Source organism: Rosa chinensis, chromosome 6 (genome assembly GCF_002994745.2).
Source record: "Rosa chinensis cultivar Old Blush chromosome 6, RchiOBHm-V2, whole genome shotgun sequence".
In the NCBI taxonomy this organism is placed as follows: Eukaryota; Viridiplantae; Streptophyta; class Magnoliopsida; order Rosales; family Rosaceae; genus Rosa; species Rosa chinensis.
The window spans coordinates 40,184,735-40,204,494 of record NC_037093.1 but is presented as its reverse complement, the minus strand read 5'-3'; the positions used below and the strand labels follow the sequence as shown (position 1 = coordinate 40,204,494).

At 37.9% G+C, this 19,760-nt stretch overlaps 1 protein-coding gene, 1 long non-coding RNA gene and 2 pseudogenes across 3 annotated transcripts; 2 read left to right on the top strand and 2 right to left on the bottom strand.

The window, feature by feature from the left end:
• Nucleotides 1-385: 385 nt before the first annotated feature.
• Nucleotides 386-4,562, bottom strand: LOC112172374 (receptor kinase-like protein Xa21). Of its 2 annotated transcripts, none has more exons than XM_024309687.2 (5): nucleotides 4,424-4,562; nucleotides 4,254-4,325; nucleotides 3,807-4,166; nucleotides 1,546-3,525; nucleotides 386-1,460 (listed from the first exon to the last, which is right to left on the bottom strand). In XM_024309687.2, exons 4-5 carry the CDS (start codon nucleotides 3,005-3,007, stop codon nucleotides 1,075-1,077), a joined length of 1,848 nt encoding a protein of 615 aa, XP_024165455.1. In that variant the 5' UTR covers nucleotides 3,008-3,525; nucleotides 3,807-4,166; nucleotides 4,254-4,325; nucleotides 4,424-4,562; the 3' UTR covers nucleotides 386-1,074. The 2 variants fall into 2 exon arrangements, with proteins under 2 accessions (XP_024165455.1, XP_024165457.1); XM_024309689.2 differs by having other exon boundaries at nucleotides 1,274-1,460; nucleotides 1,560-3,525.
• Nucleotides 4,563-10,432: 5,870 nt separating this feature from the next.
• Nucleotides 10,433-12,364, top strand: LOC112172884 (annotated as a pseudogene).
• An 807-nt stretch (nucleotides 12,365-13,171) lies between these two features.
• LOC112174707 lies at nucleotides 13,172-14,066 on the top strand. The gene is made up of 2 exons (XR_002926144.2): nucleotides 13,172-13,371; nucleotides 13,886-14,066. It is a non-coding gene; the product is annotated as an uncharacterized LOC112174707 (long non-coding RNA).
• A 1,373-nt stretch (nucleotides 14,067-15,439) lies between these two features.
• Nucleotides 15,440-16,374, bottom strand: LOC112171323 (annotated as a pseudogene).
• Nucleotides 16,375-19,760: the final 3,386 nt, after the last annotated feature.

Sequence of the window (19,760 nt, the reverse complement as noted above, 5' to 3'; positions counted from 1 at the left end):
TAACCGGAATTAGTCATTTTCTAGCCTTTTATGGCCCGAAGCATAGCTAGGGTACATTAAAAACCTCAGAGAAAAGAAATAAAGAAGAAGAAGAAAGGAGTTCCAAACTTCCAATATTATTCTGATGTTACAAGTTGATCATGTACAAAACGTTGGAGTTTTCATAAAGACGTATTCTGAGTTTAGTTGGAAGGATCCATTCAATATCTCTATTGTGATTTAGGCTCAGAGTGACACGCCATAAGAACCTGCAGTTTGATGTAATCCTGGTCAGTTAGTGTCGAAATCGACAATGATGAATCCAGAACTAGAACAAGAAAAAATTTTAAGTAAAAATTTAGTGGTGTTTGGTTGATGTCAGGCAGCATCCGAAAGAAAACATAATGTTCATTAGTTACTGCAGAACATGCAAATTACAACCTACAAAGTGGAAATAGCTAGATGGTAAGTCACGTAATAATACAATTACATCAATTCAGGACTGAATCAACGGCCATGAATTGAATATATGCTATAGAGATAGAATGATATATGGTCTTCAATGGCTTTCCTTTGTGACATTTGAGGAAATTTTTCTACTTTGTTAGCAAGCATGCATGTCTGCTCTAGGCTTCTAATTTTGTTATATACTGCTGACAGTATAAGAAGGTTGGTGGTGAGACCCCTGTAACACCAAGTATAGTAGTTTACTAGTGACTATGCTCACTATTTTAGAAACGAAGCTGTTTCATTTCAGTGCCTCTACTAGTTATTTGAACTCCTACCATGACAAGCTTTATGATTACGATGTGCATAGCTCCAAATTGCAATCCAGCTCAATCGATCTATACCAGGATTTATCCTTAGCGAGAAGTCCATATAATGCTGAATCTTCTTTTTCCAATTATCCATTCTACAACGAAGCTATATATATTCTACGAATATGAGCTCAGGAATATAAGGTGGAAGAAATTGAGAAAATAGCAGCTTACCCTCGACTAAACCAAATCAATATTTCTTACTGCAGAACAAAACACAGGCTACAACTGGAAAAAGAGTCATGCCATAACTCAATTACATCAACTAACAACCGAATCAGAGGCCATGACGGCTCAATACCACACCTTCTGAAGCGTTCTTCAAAAATTTGATCTTGATTTTGTTCAGCGTGGCTAGAGCCTCGTGCATATTTATCCTGTCTTCTGGTGATTCTCCACAACAAGCAATAGCCAATCTCATAATAGATGATAAACAATCTCTCTTGCTCACAAAGTCATGACATTCCTCTGTCCCAAGTAAAGTGGTATCAACAACTTCAACTATTGCATCTGCAAGAAGTGAATTTGCAACCCAGTGCTTTAAATTCATTTCCCCCACAAACATCGCATCTGTTGGCTTCCTTTTTGTGAATGTCTCCATCACTACAACACCAAAACTATACATATCCCCTCTTCTGGTCACTATTCCATCCATTCCATACTCTGCAATATATATGATGAAAACAAAATTTCTTAGTTAAGGAGAATATATATAAAACTGAAAGATTAACTACTAACACTACATCACCTGGAGCCATGTACCCGATTGTGGCAAGGGTCAAGGTTCGAGTGATAGAATCCTCTCCACCCAAGAGTTTTGAGATACCAAAATCAGCAACTTGTGCAACCATATCATCATCTAGTAGTATGTTGCTTGGCTTCAGATCACAATGCACAATAGGTCTATCATAACCATGATGGAGATACTCCAATGCCGTTGCAACATCTATCAGTATATTCAACCTCTGCAAGATGTTCAAGGTTAAGTTATGAGAATACAACCACTTTTCAAGGCTCCCATTAGGCATGTAGTTTAGTACAACGGCTTTGAAATCAACTTGACTGCAGCAACTGATGACTTTGATAAGGTTTCGATGGCGAATATTGCTTAGCATTTCGCATTCGACATCAAAACTTGAGAATGCCCCTTCTGTTTCTAAATTATATACCTTAATGGCAACATCTATCCCATCTGACAGTGTTCCTTTATATACTGAGCCAAAACTCCCAGTGCCAAGTAAGTTGCTCACATTGAATCCACTTGTTGCACTTAGAAGCTCTTCATAGGAAACTCTTCTCCACTGATGTTGTGGCAAAAAGGTAGTCTCTGTTGCAGCTTTCACATTCTTCTTTCTCGATATAATAAATATCCAAATGGAGGTCACTAGAAGCATTGCGGACAAGATACCCGGAATAACATACTTGAAAATAGTTTTAACAGTCTTCCTTTTGCATGATGGAACTTGAAATCGGGCTGCACCACAGAGTCCATGGTTTGAAACAAATGATTGAGCAGACAAGTTTCTGAAAGGACCACCTGTTGGAATTTCTCCTTGGAGTCTGTTGAAAGACAAATTCAAATACTTCAGATATGAGAGCGCTGAAAGAGAGTTGGGAATCACTCCTGATAAGTTGTTTTTGGATAAGTCCAAAGATTCCAGGCTTATGCAATTGCCAAGTGAAGTAGGAATGGAGCCTTGTAGTTTATTATTTGCCAAGGACAGATTGACCAAGTTTTGAAGTCCACCAACGCTGCTTGCTATACTACCGGATAATCGGTTGTTTGAAAAATCTATATCTATGGCAACTTTCAAATTACCAACATCTTCTCCGATAGACCCGATCAGAGAATTCGATGACAAGTTCAAGTACAGGATATATGTAAGTCCCCACAAGGTAGATGGTACTGTAGAAGTTAACAAATTAGACTCCAATGATAGTTTCCTTAGAGCTCCAGTTAGATTGCCGATGCATGAAGGTATAGAGCCAGACAGTCGATTGCCACCCAAAAACAAAGAAGCTAGGTTTTTCAGTTGGCAGAGTTCATCTGGCATGCGTCCTTGAAAAGTGTTACTTTCCAAATATAGACCTTGGAGGTTTCGGATTCTTCCTATTGAGGCTGGAACCAATCCACTTAATTGATTCTTTACCACAGATAATACTATCAAGCTGCTCAAGTTGCCGATGTCATTGGGAATTTCACCCCTCATGTTGCAGTTGTAAAAATAAATTTATTGAAGAGATGTATTCGTAAAGGAAATCGGAAGGTTGGCATCTAATGGATTTACTGAGAAGTCTAGTCTCCTCAAGTTGCGAAGATTTGCCAAACAAAAGAGAACATCCAGTTCTGGAGTCGAAGTACTGACGGTCAGGTTATTATCAAATAGTTGAAGCAGCTGAAGTTTTGTCAAGGTACATAGGGTGCTAGGAATAACGCCAAATAATAGGTTGCTGCCTAGGTCTATGACCTCCAGGTTAGAAGCATTGGACAAAGATTTGGGGATTGCTCCGCTAAGTTTATTTCCTCCTAGATAGAAGCGTTGTAGGTTTGGAAGGCCAAGGCCTGTGTTTGGTGGAAGGTTGCCTGAGAGCTGATTGTCGAAAAGCGATATCACTGCTATTGTGGACATATTGAAGATTAAGGATGGGATGACCTCATTGAAGTTATTCCCACCGAGGTTCAATATCTCTAAATTTGGAAGATGACCAATCTGATGTGGTATAGGACCTGCCACAATTTTTATAAATCGACACCATTTTATAAAAATTTTCATTGGGGAATAAAAGATGTTCTAAAATCATTTGTAACCTATATTACATGAACCGTGAAATGAATCTAGCTTCCATCTATTTTTATTTCTCTGGTTTCTTCATATTATAGTCCCTTTCATATACTTGTTAATTAAAAACTTACTTTTCAAAACTACTTAAAATTACCTGTTTAGGCCAATATATAATGATAGGAACAATATATATAAAACATATCATTATTGAATATATATGGAGTACCTGTCAAATAGTTCAAGCCAAGGTCAATTGTCTGTATCTGAGTCAAGTTCCCAAAAGTATTTGGTATTTCTCCACTGAAACTGTTGCGTGGTACTTCCAATTGAAGGAGTTCTTTGCATTCCCACAATTTCGATGGAAGTGGACCGTCGAATTGGTTGTAACCCAGAGTCAAATCTTGAATACTCGGAAGATGTTGACATATATTGTCCGGAAGACTACCATTTAAATTGTTTCCATATAGAGCCAACATAGTCAAAGAAGACATGTTGAAAACAACCATAGGAATAGACCCTTTTAAAGCATTCAATTGCACAAACAATATTTCCAATTGATCTAAACTGCCAATCTCATTAGGAATTTCTGGCAAAATAAACACAAAAATTTAAGTATCGTATCGGATTCTCTAAATTATGTCAATGGAATAAAGTAAACAGATCTCAGCCATACCTGTGAATTTATTACTGTCCAGGTATATTTCCTTCAACATTGTTATGTTTCCAATCTCTCTTGGTATGTTACCTGCAATTAATTCATTATTAATTAGATATATAACCGCATCTTATACCTTGACAAGCATGCTAATAGATCAGGGTCCCAGATAATTTGTTGGTACATACCTGAGAGTTGGTTATACGTCAGATCAATTACTTGAAGTGCAGATAAGTTCAAGATGGTTGCTGGTATGGAACCCGAAAACTGATTACCATACAAATTAAATGTTTGAAGTTTGGATAAGGACCCGAACCATGAGGGAATGGTTCCCATAAACTTGTTATATCCCAAGCTAATCAACCTCAACCGGTGCAGGCTAGCCAATTCCTGAGGCAAGGTACCATGAAAACTGTTATTTCTGAGGCGAAGTTCCACAAGAAATGAAAGGTTTCCTAGCTCCGGAGGAATGGTGCCAGTGAGACCAAAATAAGATAAGTTCAAGACCGCAACTCTGTGGTGGCGAGCAGCACAAGTAACGCCAACCCAGTTACAAACTGGGACGATGGTTGACCAGTTGGTGAAGATCAGTTTATGAGGATCATCGGTGATACTGGCTTTGAAAGCAAGAAGAGCAGACTGGTCTATGCTGATGTTGGTTTGTACATGTGCTGCCATGGTTACGCAGGTAGCCGCCATACAACAACAGTACTGCAGCAGGAAGAACCAAGCAATTCTCTCCATTAATTGTTTGAATATGTGTGTGTGTGTGTGTGTAGATGAAAGGTACAGAAATGAATATATTCTGTGTGGAATTGTTAATTGGCACTGAGAAGTGAAGCTAGAGTTACAAGAGGAACTGGCTTCAGATTGTTGAATGTATATATAGACACACACACACTACTAGTTAACTAATTGAGAGAGGTTAGTTGAGCATGAGCTGTCTACCGTGACTTTTCAGCATATGAAAACTCACAAAACCACGTGGTGTGGTGTGCTGGTCGAGCGGCCTAGTCTGGAACCCCCAGGTCTAGCGTTCGATTCCTAGCTCCATCCTATGGCCAACAGATTTGAGGGACCTGGGTTAGTTAACACCTAAGGTTCGTGCGTCTGCGGTGCAGTGATTAGTCGGGCAAAGCTGGGATACACTGCATGGGTGTGTGAATTTGGTTACTACCGACGTCCTGGCATCCAAAAAAAAAAAAAAACTCACAAGACTTGGAAAGACTTGACTAGTACAGAAGTTGATGGGTTGTCAATTATTAATATATTAATGACCTGGAAATGAGATTCAAATAAAGAAATTGCTACGATATATTATTGGATTAATACATCAAGAGACTTAGTTCGATACTAATGTAGACTAGTTCGATATATACAGTAGAGTAGTTCCAAACTAGCCTACTAATGCATGAAGTAAATTAACTAATTAAGAGAGGTTGGCTGAGCATGAGCTGTCTGCCGTGACTTTTCAGCATATGAAAACTCACAAGACGTGGAAAGACTTGACTAGTAAAGAGGTTGATGGGTCATCAATTATTAATATATTAATGACCTGGAAATGTACAGTAGAGTAGTTCCAAACTAGTCTATTAATGTATGAAGTAAATTAAATTTTAAATCAAAATAGTCTATTTAATATATTACTAGATTGATATATCGTAGATAAACCCTAAAAAATATGCGAAATTGTTAATGGACCATGGGAGATACAATGCAATGTTAATCATGTGGTTCCGGCATCCACGCACGTAATGTATCATTGTCTTTTCCTTAATTGTGGCCCTCTTAATTGTATGGTATGGTAGATATAAACTTGTCTGACTGTCGACCACTTTATCTAGTAAACTAGCTGATCGAATAGGTTGTCAAAGAAAAAAAGGAGTGGATAATTTGAAATTCCAAATCTACAAATTTTACGTAACCTTGGCCTTGGAACCTTTTCAAAAAATAATAACTTCGGCCTTGGAACTTTTTGTAATAATTGGTCTTGCAGTCTCTCATGAGATGCACCGTGTAACATGTGTACGTATCTTAAATACTCAGGTTCCTATAGCTTAAGATTGATAAACTTTGAGTCGTAATACTAATAACTACCGTTATGTGAGAGTAATTAACATTCGGTTTCATTAATCAATTGAGAGGAGGCCTCCGAGCAAATCGGAGCGACCTCGAGAGAGCGAAACCTAGGGTTTCGTGTGGCGGCGGTGACCGTGCGGTGTCCAGACCAGGGCGACTGCAAGAATACGGAGCAGATCCTTTCTTGGCGACGTCAGATTCTGGGAATTGTTTCGAAGGCCCATTTCGAGGCTGTGCGACTCCGATTCGCGGCGGCTTTCGGCTGAAGCTTTCGAGGGTGAGGTGTGTTTCGATCCAGTGGTGACGGGCTCCGATCACTGCTGCTTACGGTTGTGGCGATGAGGGTGGTGGATTAAGGCTTCGGGTTCGATTTTCTTCTCAGATCCGTGGTGGTGCAGGGCTTATTCTCGGAGGTTCACTGATTTCCGGCGGAGGTTCGACACCACCTGTTGCTTTCAGATCGGAGGTCGAGGTCTCGGCTCTTAAGCGGATCAGGTGCCTTTGTTGATCGCTCTTTGCTTTTAGGAGGACCCAGCGATGGTGGAGGAGCGATGGAGGCCGCCGGAATGGTGAAAGGCGGGGCTGGCCTGGGCGGTGTGAGAAAGTTGGATTTTGGCAGTGGGCTTGGGCCTCTGTCTTGCTGGGTTGTGTTGTGCAGCCTAGTGAACTGGGTCTAGTTGTGGGCCCAGTTCTCCTCTTTTTTTCACCTAGTTTGGGCTGGTCTGGGCTTTTGGGGAGGTAGTCTTTTGGGTAGTCTAACCCTATTTTGTCTCTTGGATGTTACCGTGTGACTGTGTTGATTTGTTGCGACGTACACCATTTGGGTCTTAGGCGTCAATATGCTCAAGACAGTGGTTCCATCTTCGGGATAGGGTGGAGTTAGGGATTTATTTTCTTGTTTTATTTTCTGCAGTTCCTTTAGGTTTCAGTTTTGTTGGCTAGTAATAATTTGGCTGCTTTGGGCAGTTTGTATTCTGCTTTGTGCAGACCTGATCATCGCTTTGTATTATGAGGGTTTTTCGATTCCCTCTAGATTGACGCAGTGACGTCGTTGAAATATATGGAGCCTGACTCCGTTTCCCTCAAAAAAAAAAAAAACTACCGTTATGTACTTGGTAGACATTGGAGAATTATACACAAAAAAAAACTAATAAAAGAAAATATAACTTAGAATGCACTAAAAACTTTTGTGATAAAACCCAACACAATATTGGTCTCTACTATGAAGTAGTGTTGAGTCATGAGCTATGTTTGGATATTGTAACTATTTAACATGACATTAGAGCGAGTTTGTAACTATTTAACATGACATTAGAGCGAATCTCTCTCCAATCAATCACGTTATAGACTTGAATTGAGTTCCTAAAGTTAGGCCTCTTAAAAGTTGCATTGGCTCTTGTAAATTTTTATTTTTTTATTCTTTTTTTCTTTTATGAGTCTCCTCAGAGGAAAATTATTTAAAAATAAAACAAAAAGATACAAAGAGGAGGACCCAAACAAACTTTTTTTTTAGAAAGAAGGCCAGAACGGCTGCCTTTAAACTTTGATCATTCATGAAATTGCAGAATACATGAGGGGACATGAAATCTTAACCCCAAATTACAATAAGCATAAAGAGAACTACTCGAAATAATAACAAGAGTCTCAACAAAAAGTATGTATTCTACCATGCACCAATTAGCGAATAGTACACTTCTGACTACTCTATTCACTTTACAGAGGTGGTGACATATTGGAAAGTAAATGCTTACTCAAAACCATAATATATTAATAAGATTAACTTTCCCACTATGTTGCCACCGGAAAACTCGTCCGGCGACACTTAGTTTCATCCTGCCATTAGGAGGTTGCGACCATTTGAGAACTCGCCACCTTACTAAGGAAGACAAGACACACAAGGTGTGCAGTCCGGGACAGAGCCCACGTCGCCCTACGTTAACACGGTAGGGACTTATTGCAGGCATAAAGCCACGTCTAATTAAAATAACAAAATAAAATGTAAACTACTTAATCCATAAAGAAAATAAAAACAACATTTACCGAAATCTAAAATTAGGAAGACCCAAAAAGTCTCTATTACAAAACCCATGAATGAAGGGTGGTGCCAAATCCTACTAGATTAGATCATTTGACGAACAACTAAAATTAGCAAGAGCATCTGCAACTTGATTACCTTCTCTAAAATTAATAATTAGGATAATGATTTGTGGCCTCAATCTTAGGTGTCATGCCATGTTATCCACACAGATCACTTATTTGTCAAATCATGCTATGCAATTCTTGAGAAAAATACCATCTTATCCTTCCAAAATCTAATGACACTAAATTATTTTGGCTTTCTTCTACAGAAAAAAAAACTTTTTGGCTTTCTTTCATTTTTTTTGCTTTTCATTACACTCATGCTTAGATTTAAACAACAATTTTTTTTTTCTTCAATCAAGAGTATAAAAAATTTCATGTAATGCAGTCAATATATTTGCACGTATGTTCGATTAATAGATTTGCATAACACATATAGATGAATTCAACCTTTGTTGGGTTCCTGCAAATTTTGAAAATATAATGTGAAAAATACATATTCATATGATTGTATATATTCTTTTCTTCACTGTTTTCTCTTTATGTAGCTAGAGTTTAAATGTTGATCTGAATTTATTATTTTTTGTTTGTTTTTCCCTTATATCTAGATTGTAGATGTTAATTAATGGCTGCTAACGTGGGAATTTTTTCTTACCTCTTAATTTAGACATAAGTATTTCCCAAATTCAATTTATTAATGCTTTTTTTTTTATGAAATTAATAAATATTTGGAAAGAAAAGTTAACGTCTATTTCTTAGCACATAATTCAATATATTAATACCATTTAGAAAGAAAAACTAAAGGAAAGAATTTAACTAAATGAAGAAAAATATTGGTCAAAGAATCTGTAGACATATCTCTTAAATTAATACATAATTAATAGCTGATATTTTTTTTTCGTCACCTAATTAAATTTATTAATGTAGTTGATTCACCCCCTAACATTTAAAAGGAAATGTAAAATGGTAAAGTTGGTGTTGCAATAGTATGATGTGGCAAGATATATTATGTGGAATTGAAAATAAAATTTGTATTTACTTACATGGCATGACACCTAGAATTTGAGGCCACAAATCTTAGGCCTCATTGACACTACTACAAAAAGTTAATCACACAACACTAATCACACAACGGAACAGAAATCATCCGTTGTGTGTTTAAGTAAGCTTTCTTGCACAACGGTACTTGTTATATTCTGTTGTGTGAATGCCAACAAAGTGATAACTTTTTTATCAGAACTACATTGCACAACGGACTTAAGTAATGTCTGTCGTCTGAGTCTTAAAAAAATTAGCGGCAGATTTCCCTCCACTTTGCAGCCTTGGTTGCCTCTTGAAATCTGAAATTTGTGCTACTTGATACAACGGTGCTTTATATTTCCGTTGTGTGATTGAAAACTGGATGCCAAATTTTGAGGAAGCTTGATTGAATGTCTTCCACAAGGTAAACCTAGTGCAAGCTGTAGAAATTAGACAACAGAAGTTATACTTTTCTGTTGTGTGAAAGTGGGAACATATAGGCGGCAACATTTTGAGACAAATTGCTGTATGCGGCAGATTTCCCTCCATGTTTTGACATTTTGATACTCTTACAACAGTTTGTTAGGTTTCTGTTGTGTGAGCAACTTTAGAATTTGTTGAAGTTTAATTGTGCCTCCCACCCAGCCCAAGCCACATCGTGTCGAAAGAAAAATGAAACAAATTCTCTCGAGCTCTCTCAGTTGTGAAATCCCCGTCTCTCCACCACCCCTCCCCACGACTCTCCCAATCGTGAAACCCCCTCCCCCCCCCCCCCCCCCCCCCCCCCCCCCCCCACGAAACCCCTCTCTCTCAGTCTCTCGATCTCTCTTGTCTCAATTTCATGCTCTCTTCTTCTTCAATCTCATCACCCCCTTTCAAACCCCAACCCTAAAATCTTCCTCCCCCAGCAATGGCCTCCTCCCTCGACCGCAACCACACCCTGAACGGCGATTCCAACACCCACGCCTCCAAAAAGCCCAAACTCTCCTTCATCACCCCCTCCGAAATCGCCGCCGAATTCTCCCACCTCTTCTGATCCGAAATCAGGTAAGACTGATTTGGAGTTTTTCCATTTGAGTCGAATGTTTTTATTTATTGTGAATATACTTGGTGCTTTTGTTGTTGATTTACTTTCTATTGTTTGCTTTGTTGAAGATTCATTGGAGGTTGGAAATGTCGAGGATTTTAAGGTTCATGTGTTCAAATCATCATCTGAGGTGAGAACTCAAAACCACTAATTTTACTCTTACAGACAACTTGGGCTTCTGGAATTTTGACTCACTATATGATTAGGCACTGGTTGTTGTGGCATATGTTTTTACTCTTTGTTTCAAATTTTACATGAGTAGAAGCAATATGGTCTGTAAGTTCATGCTGGTTAATGAATTTTGCAGTTGCTTGAAAAGCTTCATGAGAAGTGGAGCAAAGTAGGAAAGAAACCATACCCAGCCATGTATTCCAGCATTTATGGTGGAATCATTCTTGATCCAGCTTTGATGGTGATTCCAATAGACGATCACATGGTTCATCGAGGCCATGGTGTGTTTGACACAGCCATTCTCTTAAATGGGTAGGCATAACAATTTCCTCTTCAATACAATTTCTTTGAGACATCTCCAGTTTCATAGCACTTATGATTTGAAACATTTCTATTGCAAAAATTAGTTCATGCAATTCTAGGTTTCCAAGTTTAGTATTATTTGTTAGCTAGAGTTTGTTAGCTTGATATACATTGTTGCTTCATTTCCTAACTGCTTAAGCTTTTTTTGGGGTCAAGTGAGAATGAGCTTGAGTTGTAAATTTGATTTTGATTCCTGCAGATACCTGTATGAGCTGGATGTCCATCTAAACCGCTTCCTCAGATCAGCTTCAAAAGCAAGGATCCCCTCTCCCTTTGATCGGTCAACTCTTCGGAGCATTAATTCTTGTGCAACTGGCGGCAGGGTCACAGATCAAGAAAGGAACTCTAAGATATTGGATGAGTGCCGGTCCTGGTGATTTTTTGCTCCAACCTACAGGGTGCCCAACATCTGCATTCTATGCAGTAGTCATTGATGAGGACTTCAATCAGTGCAAAGAAGGGGTTAAAGTGATCACTTCCTCTATTCCCATGAAGTCACCAGAAATGGCGACAATGAAGAATGTGAACTACCTTCCGAATATCCTTGCAAAAATGGAAGCTGAAGACAAAGGAGCCTTTGCTTCCATATGGGTGGATGAGAAGGGTTACATAGCAGAAGGTCTAAATGTGAATGTAGCTTTTATAACACATGACAAGGAGCTTATTGTACCCTTCTTTGACAAGATCCTTGGTGGTTGTACCGTGTTAAGGCTTCTTGAACTAGCACCCAAGTTGGTTGAGTCGGGGCGTCTGAAAGGTGTGACAACTAGAAACATTAGTGTGGAAGAAGCCAAAAGCTCAGCGGAAATGATGTTTGTAGGAAGCACACTGCCACTGTTGCCAATTATCGCGTGGGACGAACAGCCCGTTGGCGATGGTAACAACTTTCTCTTGATGATTAAACTCATTTTCCCTTCTTAAGTGAATGGAGGACTTTGCTATTTATAATCATTCAAGTTATAATGCATTTTCTATTTTTGTTTGTGACAACAGGGAAGGTGGGAGAATTGACAATGGCACTCTCTGATCTGGTGTGGGATGAGAAGGTAGCAGGATCTACTGAAACACAGAGGACAGCAGTTCCCTACGTGTAAGGGTTCACAGAATGATCAAATCAAGGGGCTAAAAGAATGCTTCTTCTTGCATTTAGCTGCCTCACTGCTCATTGTTCCTGGTATTACAAATGCTTTGTATTCTGCTGCATTGTTCCTTTCTTCCTTTGAGAACATTGAAATCTTGAATAAAAAAACATCAGAAAGCTTTCTCAAAAAGAAAGTCTATTAGAGGTTTAGCAGAAGATTTTTAATTTTTTTTTTTTTTTTTTTAAGAATAGCACAAGAACATATTAGTAACCTCAAAAACAGTAAATATACCTGCTTTACTTCACTGAGCTCGATACACTTGAAACTATCAGATAAATGTGCCTGCAATGTCCTCCAATGTTTAACTACGGACTGGATTCATTAGTGTTGTCAAGTACACAGGATAACTTCATTTCATGCAGTTATACAAATGATATGCGTTAATTGCATAATTACTTAAAGCTATTCCCAAAGATGTGTATCAGTGTATGTATCCAAACATAGTTCACTACTAAATCTGGGCATTTATTTCTGGTTGTAAAATTTCTAGGGATTCTCTTTCATGCTGTCAGTTTTGATATGAACCGCCCCTTATGTGAAAAAAAAAAAAAAAAAAAAATCTCAACCAAAATTGTACCTTTTCGCTATGTTTTAAGTTTTCAGGTTCTAGACTTGATCATTTTTAGTGGTATTTAAAGTTCAATGTAAATGTTGCAGATTCACACCTTTACGTTTTCATTTTTTTTTGTTTAGCTACTCACTGAGCTTTAGTTGCTCATGCCTCTATTTTCTTTTTTTTGTTTCTTTGCAGATACTTGGGTAGCAGGGTTGTGAAAAGAGTGCCCGAGTGTTAAAGAGTTCTGTCTTCCTTCTTTAGTTTTGATGTTTTGGTGCCACTGGGCATTATCCCTTGCTGTAAGTGTTTTGATTATGTTTCTATATAATTGAACTCTTGATATGTACTATTGTATATTAGGAGCTAGCTAGCTGCCTGCTACTTTGAGAACAACAGAACAATGTCCCATTTGCGGCGTCAACAACACCATCAATTCTCATCTGGGTAAGCCTGCAAGAGAAGTTGCAGCTTTACAACTTCTAGATTTGTTTGGTAACCCACATTTCTCTATAAAAATGTGTTTGACTTTATCATGTCTTTAGTAGTTGATAGAGTACAGATTGACAAACTGAAGATTTCATTAGGCGTTGATGATGATTGTTATCCAGACTGGAATCATGACCTCCTTGTGGCATGAAGGTAAGAGGAACTAAACAGATCATATTTTTTTTATTTTATAGGATATGTGCTTTGTGTTCTGAGACACTGCCAAAAGATTTTTCTGACACTTGTAATCTGCAGATTCTAGCAATTGAGAAGCTTCCAAGGTTTCCACATACCATAATTCTCGAAGGTGGAAGCATCCATGTAGATGGAGAAGGTAACAATCAAGGCACTATGAAAGCTCGTTCTGTGCAAGCACAGTTGTCATCTTATTTTGTTAATCATAAATTGCTTTCTTCCTTTAGGGACTTGCCTCACTACTGAGGAGTGCCTGCTAGATAAAAACCGGAACCTAATTTGACGAAGGAGCAAATAAAGGATCAACTTAAGGCATATCTTGGAGTGACGAAGATTATTTGGTTCCCCCGTGGATTGTATGGTAAGAACTATACTTGGCTACTATCTAATGATTGGTTTACTTTCTTTCATTTGGGAATTAGGTCACTTATTTTTTACTTCAACCTAAACTATGTACCAACATGCTTGGCAGGAGATGATGAGTGAGACATTCGAGGTTTTGTAGAAGCGAATGGCAGCTGAAGGTTAAGAGCCATCGAGAATAGGAATGTTTTTTTATTCATGTGTAGCTAGCTAAGAATGCTCTTGTTTGGTGCATTATCTTGTTACTTGAATGTATTGATGCTTGAATAATGGTACTTGAATGATATATATGGATTAGAGTATTGTTTATATGGTAATATATTGAGCATTATTCTGGACCAACATTTATATCGATATTATTCTTGTTGTTCAAGGGTTAGTCATACAACACAATATAAAACAATGTGTTGTATGAATGTAAAAGAGTTCAAAATTGAGGCTTCTCCTACAACAGTCACTAGTTGGTACCCAATTGATTACAGTATTCACACAACGGATAACCAAATATAGTTGTTGTGTGAACTAACAACTAACAACAAAAGAAAACAAAATTCTGTTGTGTGAGATTCATAACACACAACAGAAATAAAATGATCACTGTTGTCTGAGTAATCAACAGACAAGGGAGATCATTTTACTTCAGTTGTGTGTTACTTTCCTCAGACAACAAATATTAAGTTATATCTGTTGTCTGTTAGTAGTCTCAGACAACAAATAATGAGTTATATCCGTTGTGTGTTATGAATCTCAGACAACAAAGAATAAGTCATACCTGTTGTGTGTTATGAATTTCAGACAACGGCAAAATTTCATCTTCTGTTGTCTGAATGTGCCGAGGCATCGCCGCGCATGCCATGCCAGGCACATGCTACACAGAACTCACACAACGGAAATAGGTATTTCTGTTGAGCAAACTATTATCACACAACGGTGAAATCACCGTTGTCTGATTTTTCAATCACACAACACTCACTTAGACCACGGTGAGCTTGGTCATCACACAACACAAATCCACCGTCGTCTGATGACCTTTTTGTAGTAGTGTGAGGCCCCATATCATTGCCCTAATAATTATTGGACTTGAAAATGTGTTAGCTCCGACATATAATTTCATAGCTCTCGAGCCCTCACTAGATTTTTTTGGAATGAAAAAAAAAAAAAATTCACTTGGCACTTTACTTACTTGGAATAACAATGGAAATAAAAGGAATTACTCTAATGTATGAGTTTCCTGCGTTTACTAACATATAGGTATTGAATTGGGTTTGGGTCTCACCTTATTGTTAGCAATGGATTCCTAAATAACCCGGAGTTTGATAACCAAGAGGGTGTGTGGTTTAAGAATGAAAGTCTCAGGAATGCATTTTTTCAACCCAAAATATCCTTACGTATTTTCAATGACCTCAAATTACCCATAACTCTAGAAATATATATACCTCTCTCATGAACATTCATTTTTGTAGGGGTATTTTAGTAATGAAACTGGTTTTAATTCTGATTCATGTACATGATTCATGTACATAATTAGAGCAATTTCCATTTAGTTGATGGACTGCCATACAATCAATTACCTATGCTTTCCCAAACACTAACACAACAATTTAAGAAACATCCAAAAGCAACAGCATCAATCTCGTACGTACACTTAACCAGCTCCATGATCTTAAGCTCTTCGGAGGGCACTAGCAGACAGCATAATCAACACAGTGAAGATAACAACTGCAACGAATGCTGAAACCACAGCCCCGCTAGATTGCCGGCAGAAATCACCGAACTGTTGGCAGATAGCAAGCCAATTTGCATCGGAGTTCCCATTGTGGGCCAAGTAAACTATGGCAGCCTCAGCGGCGGCACTTGAAGTGTTCAGAGTAAGCGCCAGCTACCACAAATGAACAACTTATATGTCAACATATAGACCTTAAAAAAAAGCATATATATGGGCGCGAAACGTCTATATAGATAAAATTATTTGTAGCACATTGCCGACGATATATGGATAAGTGTACTCATTTGCATGGTTATATCGCACATACAAGAGAATAGTTCACATTTGAGTCTGTAACTATATATGACCCTTGTAGGATTATTACTGGTACATTAGTTGAAATGCTGATCGATATAACTAATAGGTTGGAAATAGAGTTAGCTTACAGTGTCGAAAATAAGCAAGAGAAGCTTCGGAGCAACTAATAGTGGACGCCTGGACGGATAATGGTTACTATGGAGAAGGGCAAAGAGAGGACCAGGTAGCCACTCACTATGGCCATTGCTATCACGAAAAACCTGCAAATTTGTAAATTTTGATCATTTTGTGGAATACTTTTGTGCAACAAGTACGTACGATGTTAATAGATAATTAAGAGGCAAACATGCACGTACGTGAAAGTGGGCAAGTCGTCATAACTCATAACCGGCTTGAAATTGAAAGAACTGTGTGAAGAAAGGAAGAGTCTGCTCGCTGGATGCCATGGTGACGGTGGCACCTAGAGCAGCTGCCGTGGCACCTAGCCGTAGAATGAAGTCGATTACAGCAACCCCCTTCTTCATCCCAGCTCCCTTGTCATGATCATGCTTGGGATCAGCAGCTAGTACCCTCATCACATGATATGCTTCTCCTTTAATTGGCAGCAAACTGCCTACTTCTCGATGATGACTCTGGCTGAATGTTGATTGCAGTCGAATCACTTCTCGATCTATTCATCTTGATTGAATCACTTGAGTAAATTTACACTTAACTAAGCTTGAATGTATGATGCAGAGCTGAATGAGAAGAGATATAGAAATGAGAAGCTAATTGTGATTGAACTTGGTAATAGGTTGGGCTTTATATATGGAGGAACTAGGAACTAAGAACTATATATAAAGCAAGGTTTGTAGTTTATTAATAAGTAAATTAGAGAAGTCGTTGCTAACTTTTTCCATCAATTAGCGGGAGAACTGTGACAGGTAGATGTTAGCATGCAGTAGTTATATATGTTCAAATTCAATACATACATGTACAAATTATTCTGATTTTGTTGACAATGTGATTTTCAAACCAAAAAGTATTGCTCTTGAACTAGTTTCATGGCTGCAGGTGACTTTCTAGAAGTCAAAAGGTCATAATTAAGTGAGACTGATGAAACTAATCATGTTATGATTAGAATATTATTACGTTAACTAAACCACACAAAGATCTGTATATATTTTTCTAGCCATATGCTTTAGGTATACCTTGCACAAGCATTTGTAGACCTTAATTTGAATGTTATTGGGACCAGGTTATGAGTAAGTCTGCAGTCTACTAGCTAAACCATCATTATAAACAATTGATCCAAGTCACAGCTCGACACCTACGGTTTTTATATGCTCAAGCATGGCTCAAGCTTGAATATATTTTTTTTCCCTTAAACTTAAACTTGGCTTTAAACCAAAAACAAAAAACTTATTAGAGGTCTGCTTGAAAGATTTTCTAAAGCTAGCTTTTTTTATCGGATCGACTTCAATGGGCTTGTTTAGTTAAGATCTTTTTATTTCCCATACTCTACCCGCTCATCTCATAATATCAGTGAGGTTGGAACCTCCTATCTCCATAAATGATGGTTAATTATTATAGATAATCGACATTATACGACTCACTGGTTCGTTTAGTTCAAACAGAAGTTGAACTAACATAAATGTGTGGGAAGAGTCTAGCCAAGAGTCCAAGACGGGACCTAACATTAAGAGTACTTGTCAAAGGGGCGGCTCCGCAAAAACAGGGGAGATTAGGGTTGGAAATAAAAGGGTTTTCTGTGCCTGTCTGGCGGCGCCCTCTCACTGACGATGGCTTCCAGCCTCGTCGGAGTATGGTGGCCGGACGGGATGGTGTTTGGTTGGCGGAAGATGGTGATTGGGTTTTGTGGTTGCGGTATCTGGTTTTCTTTCTCTCAGACAGATTCAATAGTGGAGCTGGGCTGCGGTACAGATGCGTGGGGGCTCGACGCTGGTGGGGGACGACGTTGTCTACCTGAGTTCCAAGACTTGGAGTCGACCACAAAGTCGTCTGTTGCTCGATGGTGGGCTGTAACGAGATTGTTGGAGCAGCCTGGTTTGGTGTTCTCATTGGGCAGACAAGGAGTTGGAGTATCTAACTAGGTTTGGGGAGGGATTTCGGCAAAGCTAGTTGTCAGAGTACCACCGTATGGTGGCGGGAGAAATCAGGGGAGGAACGGATTGGCAGGGTGGCATGATGGTGTACGATCTTTAGGACAACGGTGGTGTTGTTTGACGCCAAAGTTGGTCTCTATTGGGGTTAGATCTAGGCACGCTGGCTATGGGAAGGCATTGTGGTTTTTCTTTCGAGGTTGGGACTGGTGGTGGCTCTATCTTTGGGTTAGATACTGGTGATTAAACGAATTTTTATGTGCGTAATTGCACTCTAAATACTAGAATTAAGCTAATCTTTAAGTCAATTATTATGTGATCAATCCATTTTTATTTATTTGTAGGTAATAAGAGGAGTTGCGAAAATTGAGAGAAAATGGTGCGAACTTGGAGCAAATTAGAGTCAACTCCGACTAAAGAACGAAAAGTCAACTGGTTGACCACCGGATCAACCAAGTCAACTTGATCCGATAGCATGAAGTCCAAGGCCCAAGACCAAAGAAGCACAAGTGAAGACCCAAGCCCATTTGTATTACATCTTTGTATTCAAATTTCAAATTCAAAATGGATGTAATGACAATAATAATAGTGGATCACACCTTACACACATCACACATGTGGATGAGATATTTATTTGTGTTCACACTAGACACACACTCACTTACACTTTTACCCTCCAGTTTTCTTTATATTTTTCAAAATGTTTTCTAATCTTCTAATTCTCTACATTTTTTATTGGATTAATTTCAGTTTACCCCCCTGAGGTCTTTGGGTGTCATCATTTCACCCCATCTACTTTCAATTTTGAATTTTTACCCCCCAAACTTTCCAATTTCAATCAGGCGTGTCCTATTTCTCCAATTCCGTCCAAATTGGACGTTAACTCTAACCTTTGAGGGCTAAAATAGTCATTTCAAGATAAAAAAAATTAATTAATTTTTTTTCTTTTCTGTTTTTTTTTTTGTTTTTTGTTTTTTTTTGTTTTTTTATTTTTTTATTTTGTCTTCAACATATACACCGCAAGTTATAATAAGTTTATAAAAACAAAAAAAATACTCTAGGTGGTTAAAAGCCGCTCGCTGGTCTACGATATTTGTGATATATCTCCGATAAAGTGAATAATTTTAAGATATATCCCCAATAAAGTGAAGAAATATATGTGTAAAATCTTTTTTGGTCTACAATATTTTTGATATATCTCCAATAAAGTGAAGAATTTTAGGATATATCCCCAATAAAGTGAAGAAATATCTGTAAAAAATGATTTTACACTTTATCTGTAAATATCTGTATATTGAAGTGTGTACAATCATTTTACAAATATTTATTTACAAATAAAGTGTAAAATTATTTTTTACAGATATTTCTTCACTTTATTGGGGATATATCCTAAAATTCTTCACTTTATCGGAGATATATCACAAATATCATAGACCAGCGAGCGGCTTTCAACCACCTAGAGTATTTTTTTTTGTTTTTATAGACCTATTATAACTTGTGGTGTATAGGTTGAAGACAAAATTAAAAAAAAAAAAAACCGAAAAAACATAAATAAATAAAAAGTATTATTATTATTATTATTATTATTATTATTATTTTATCTTGAAATGACCATTTTAGCCCTTAAGGGTCAAGTTAACGTCCAATTTGGACGGAATAGGAGAAATTGGACACAGCTGATTGAAATTGGAAAGTTTGGGGGGTAAAAATTCAAAATTGAAAGTAGAGGGGATGAAATGATGACACCCCCAAACCTCAGGGTGGTAAACTGAAATTAATCTTTTTTTATTAGGCTGTTTTAGTCTTTTTATTTTACCCATTTTCTACTTGTTTTTGAGCCCTTGGATCTAGGGTACACG

Coding starts and splice junctions, on each gene's coding strand:
- LOC112172374 (XM_024309687.2), bottom strand. CDS start 3,007: ATGAGGGGTGAAATTCCCAATGACATCGGCAACTTGAGCAGCTTGATA. Junction 1,461..1,545: donor AATCGGGTACATGGCTCCAG/GTGATGTAGTGT, acceptor TATATATTGCAG/AGTATGGAATGGATGGAATA.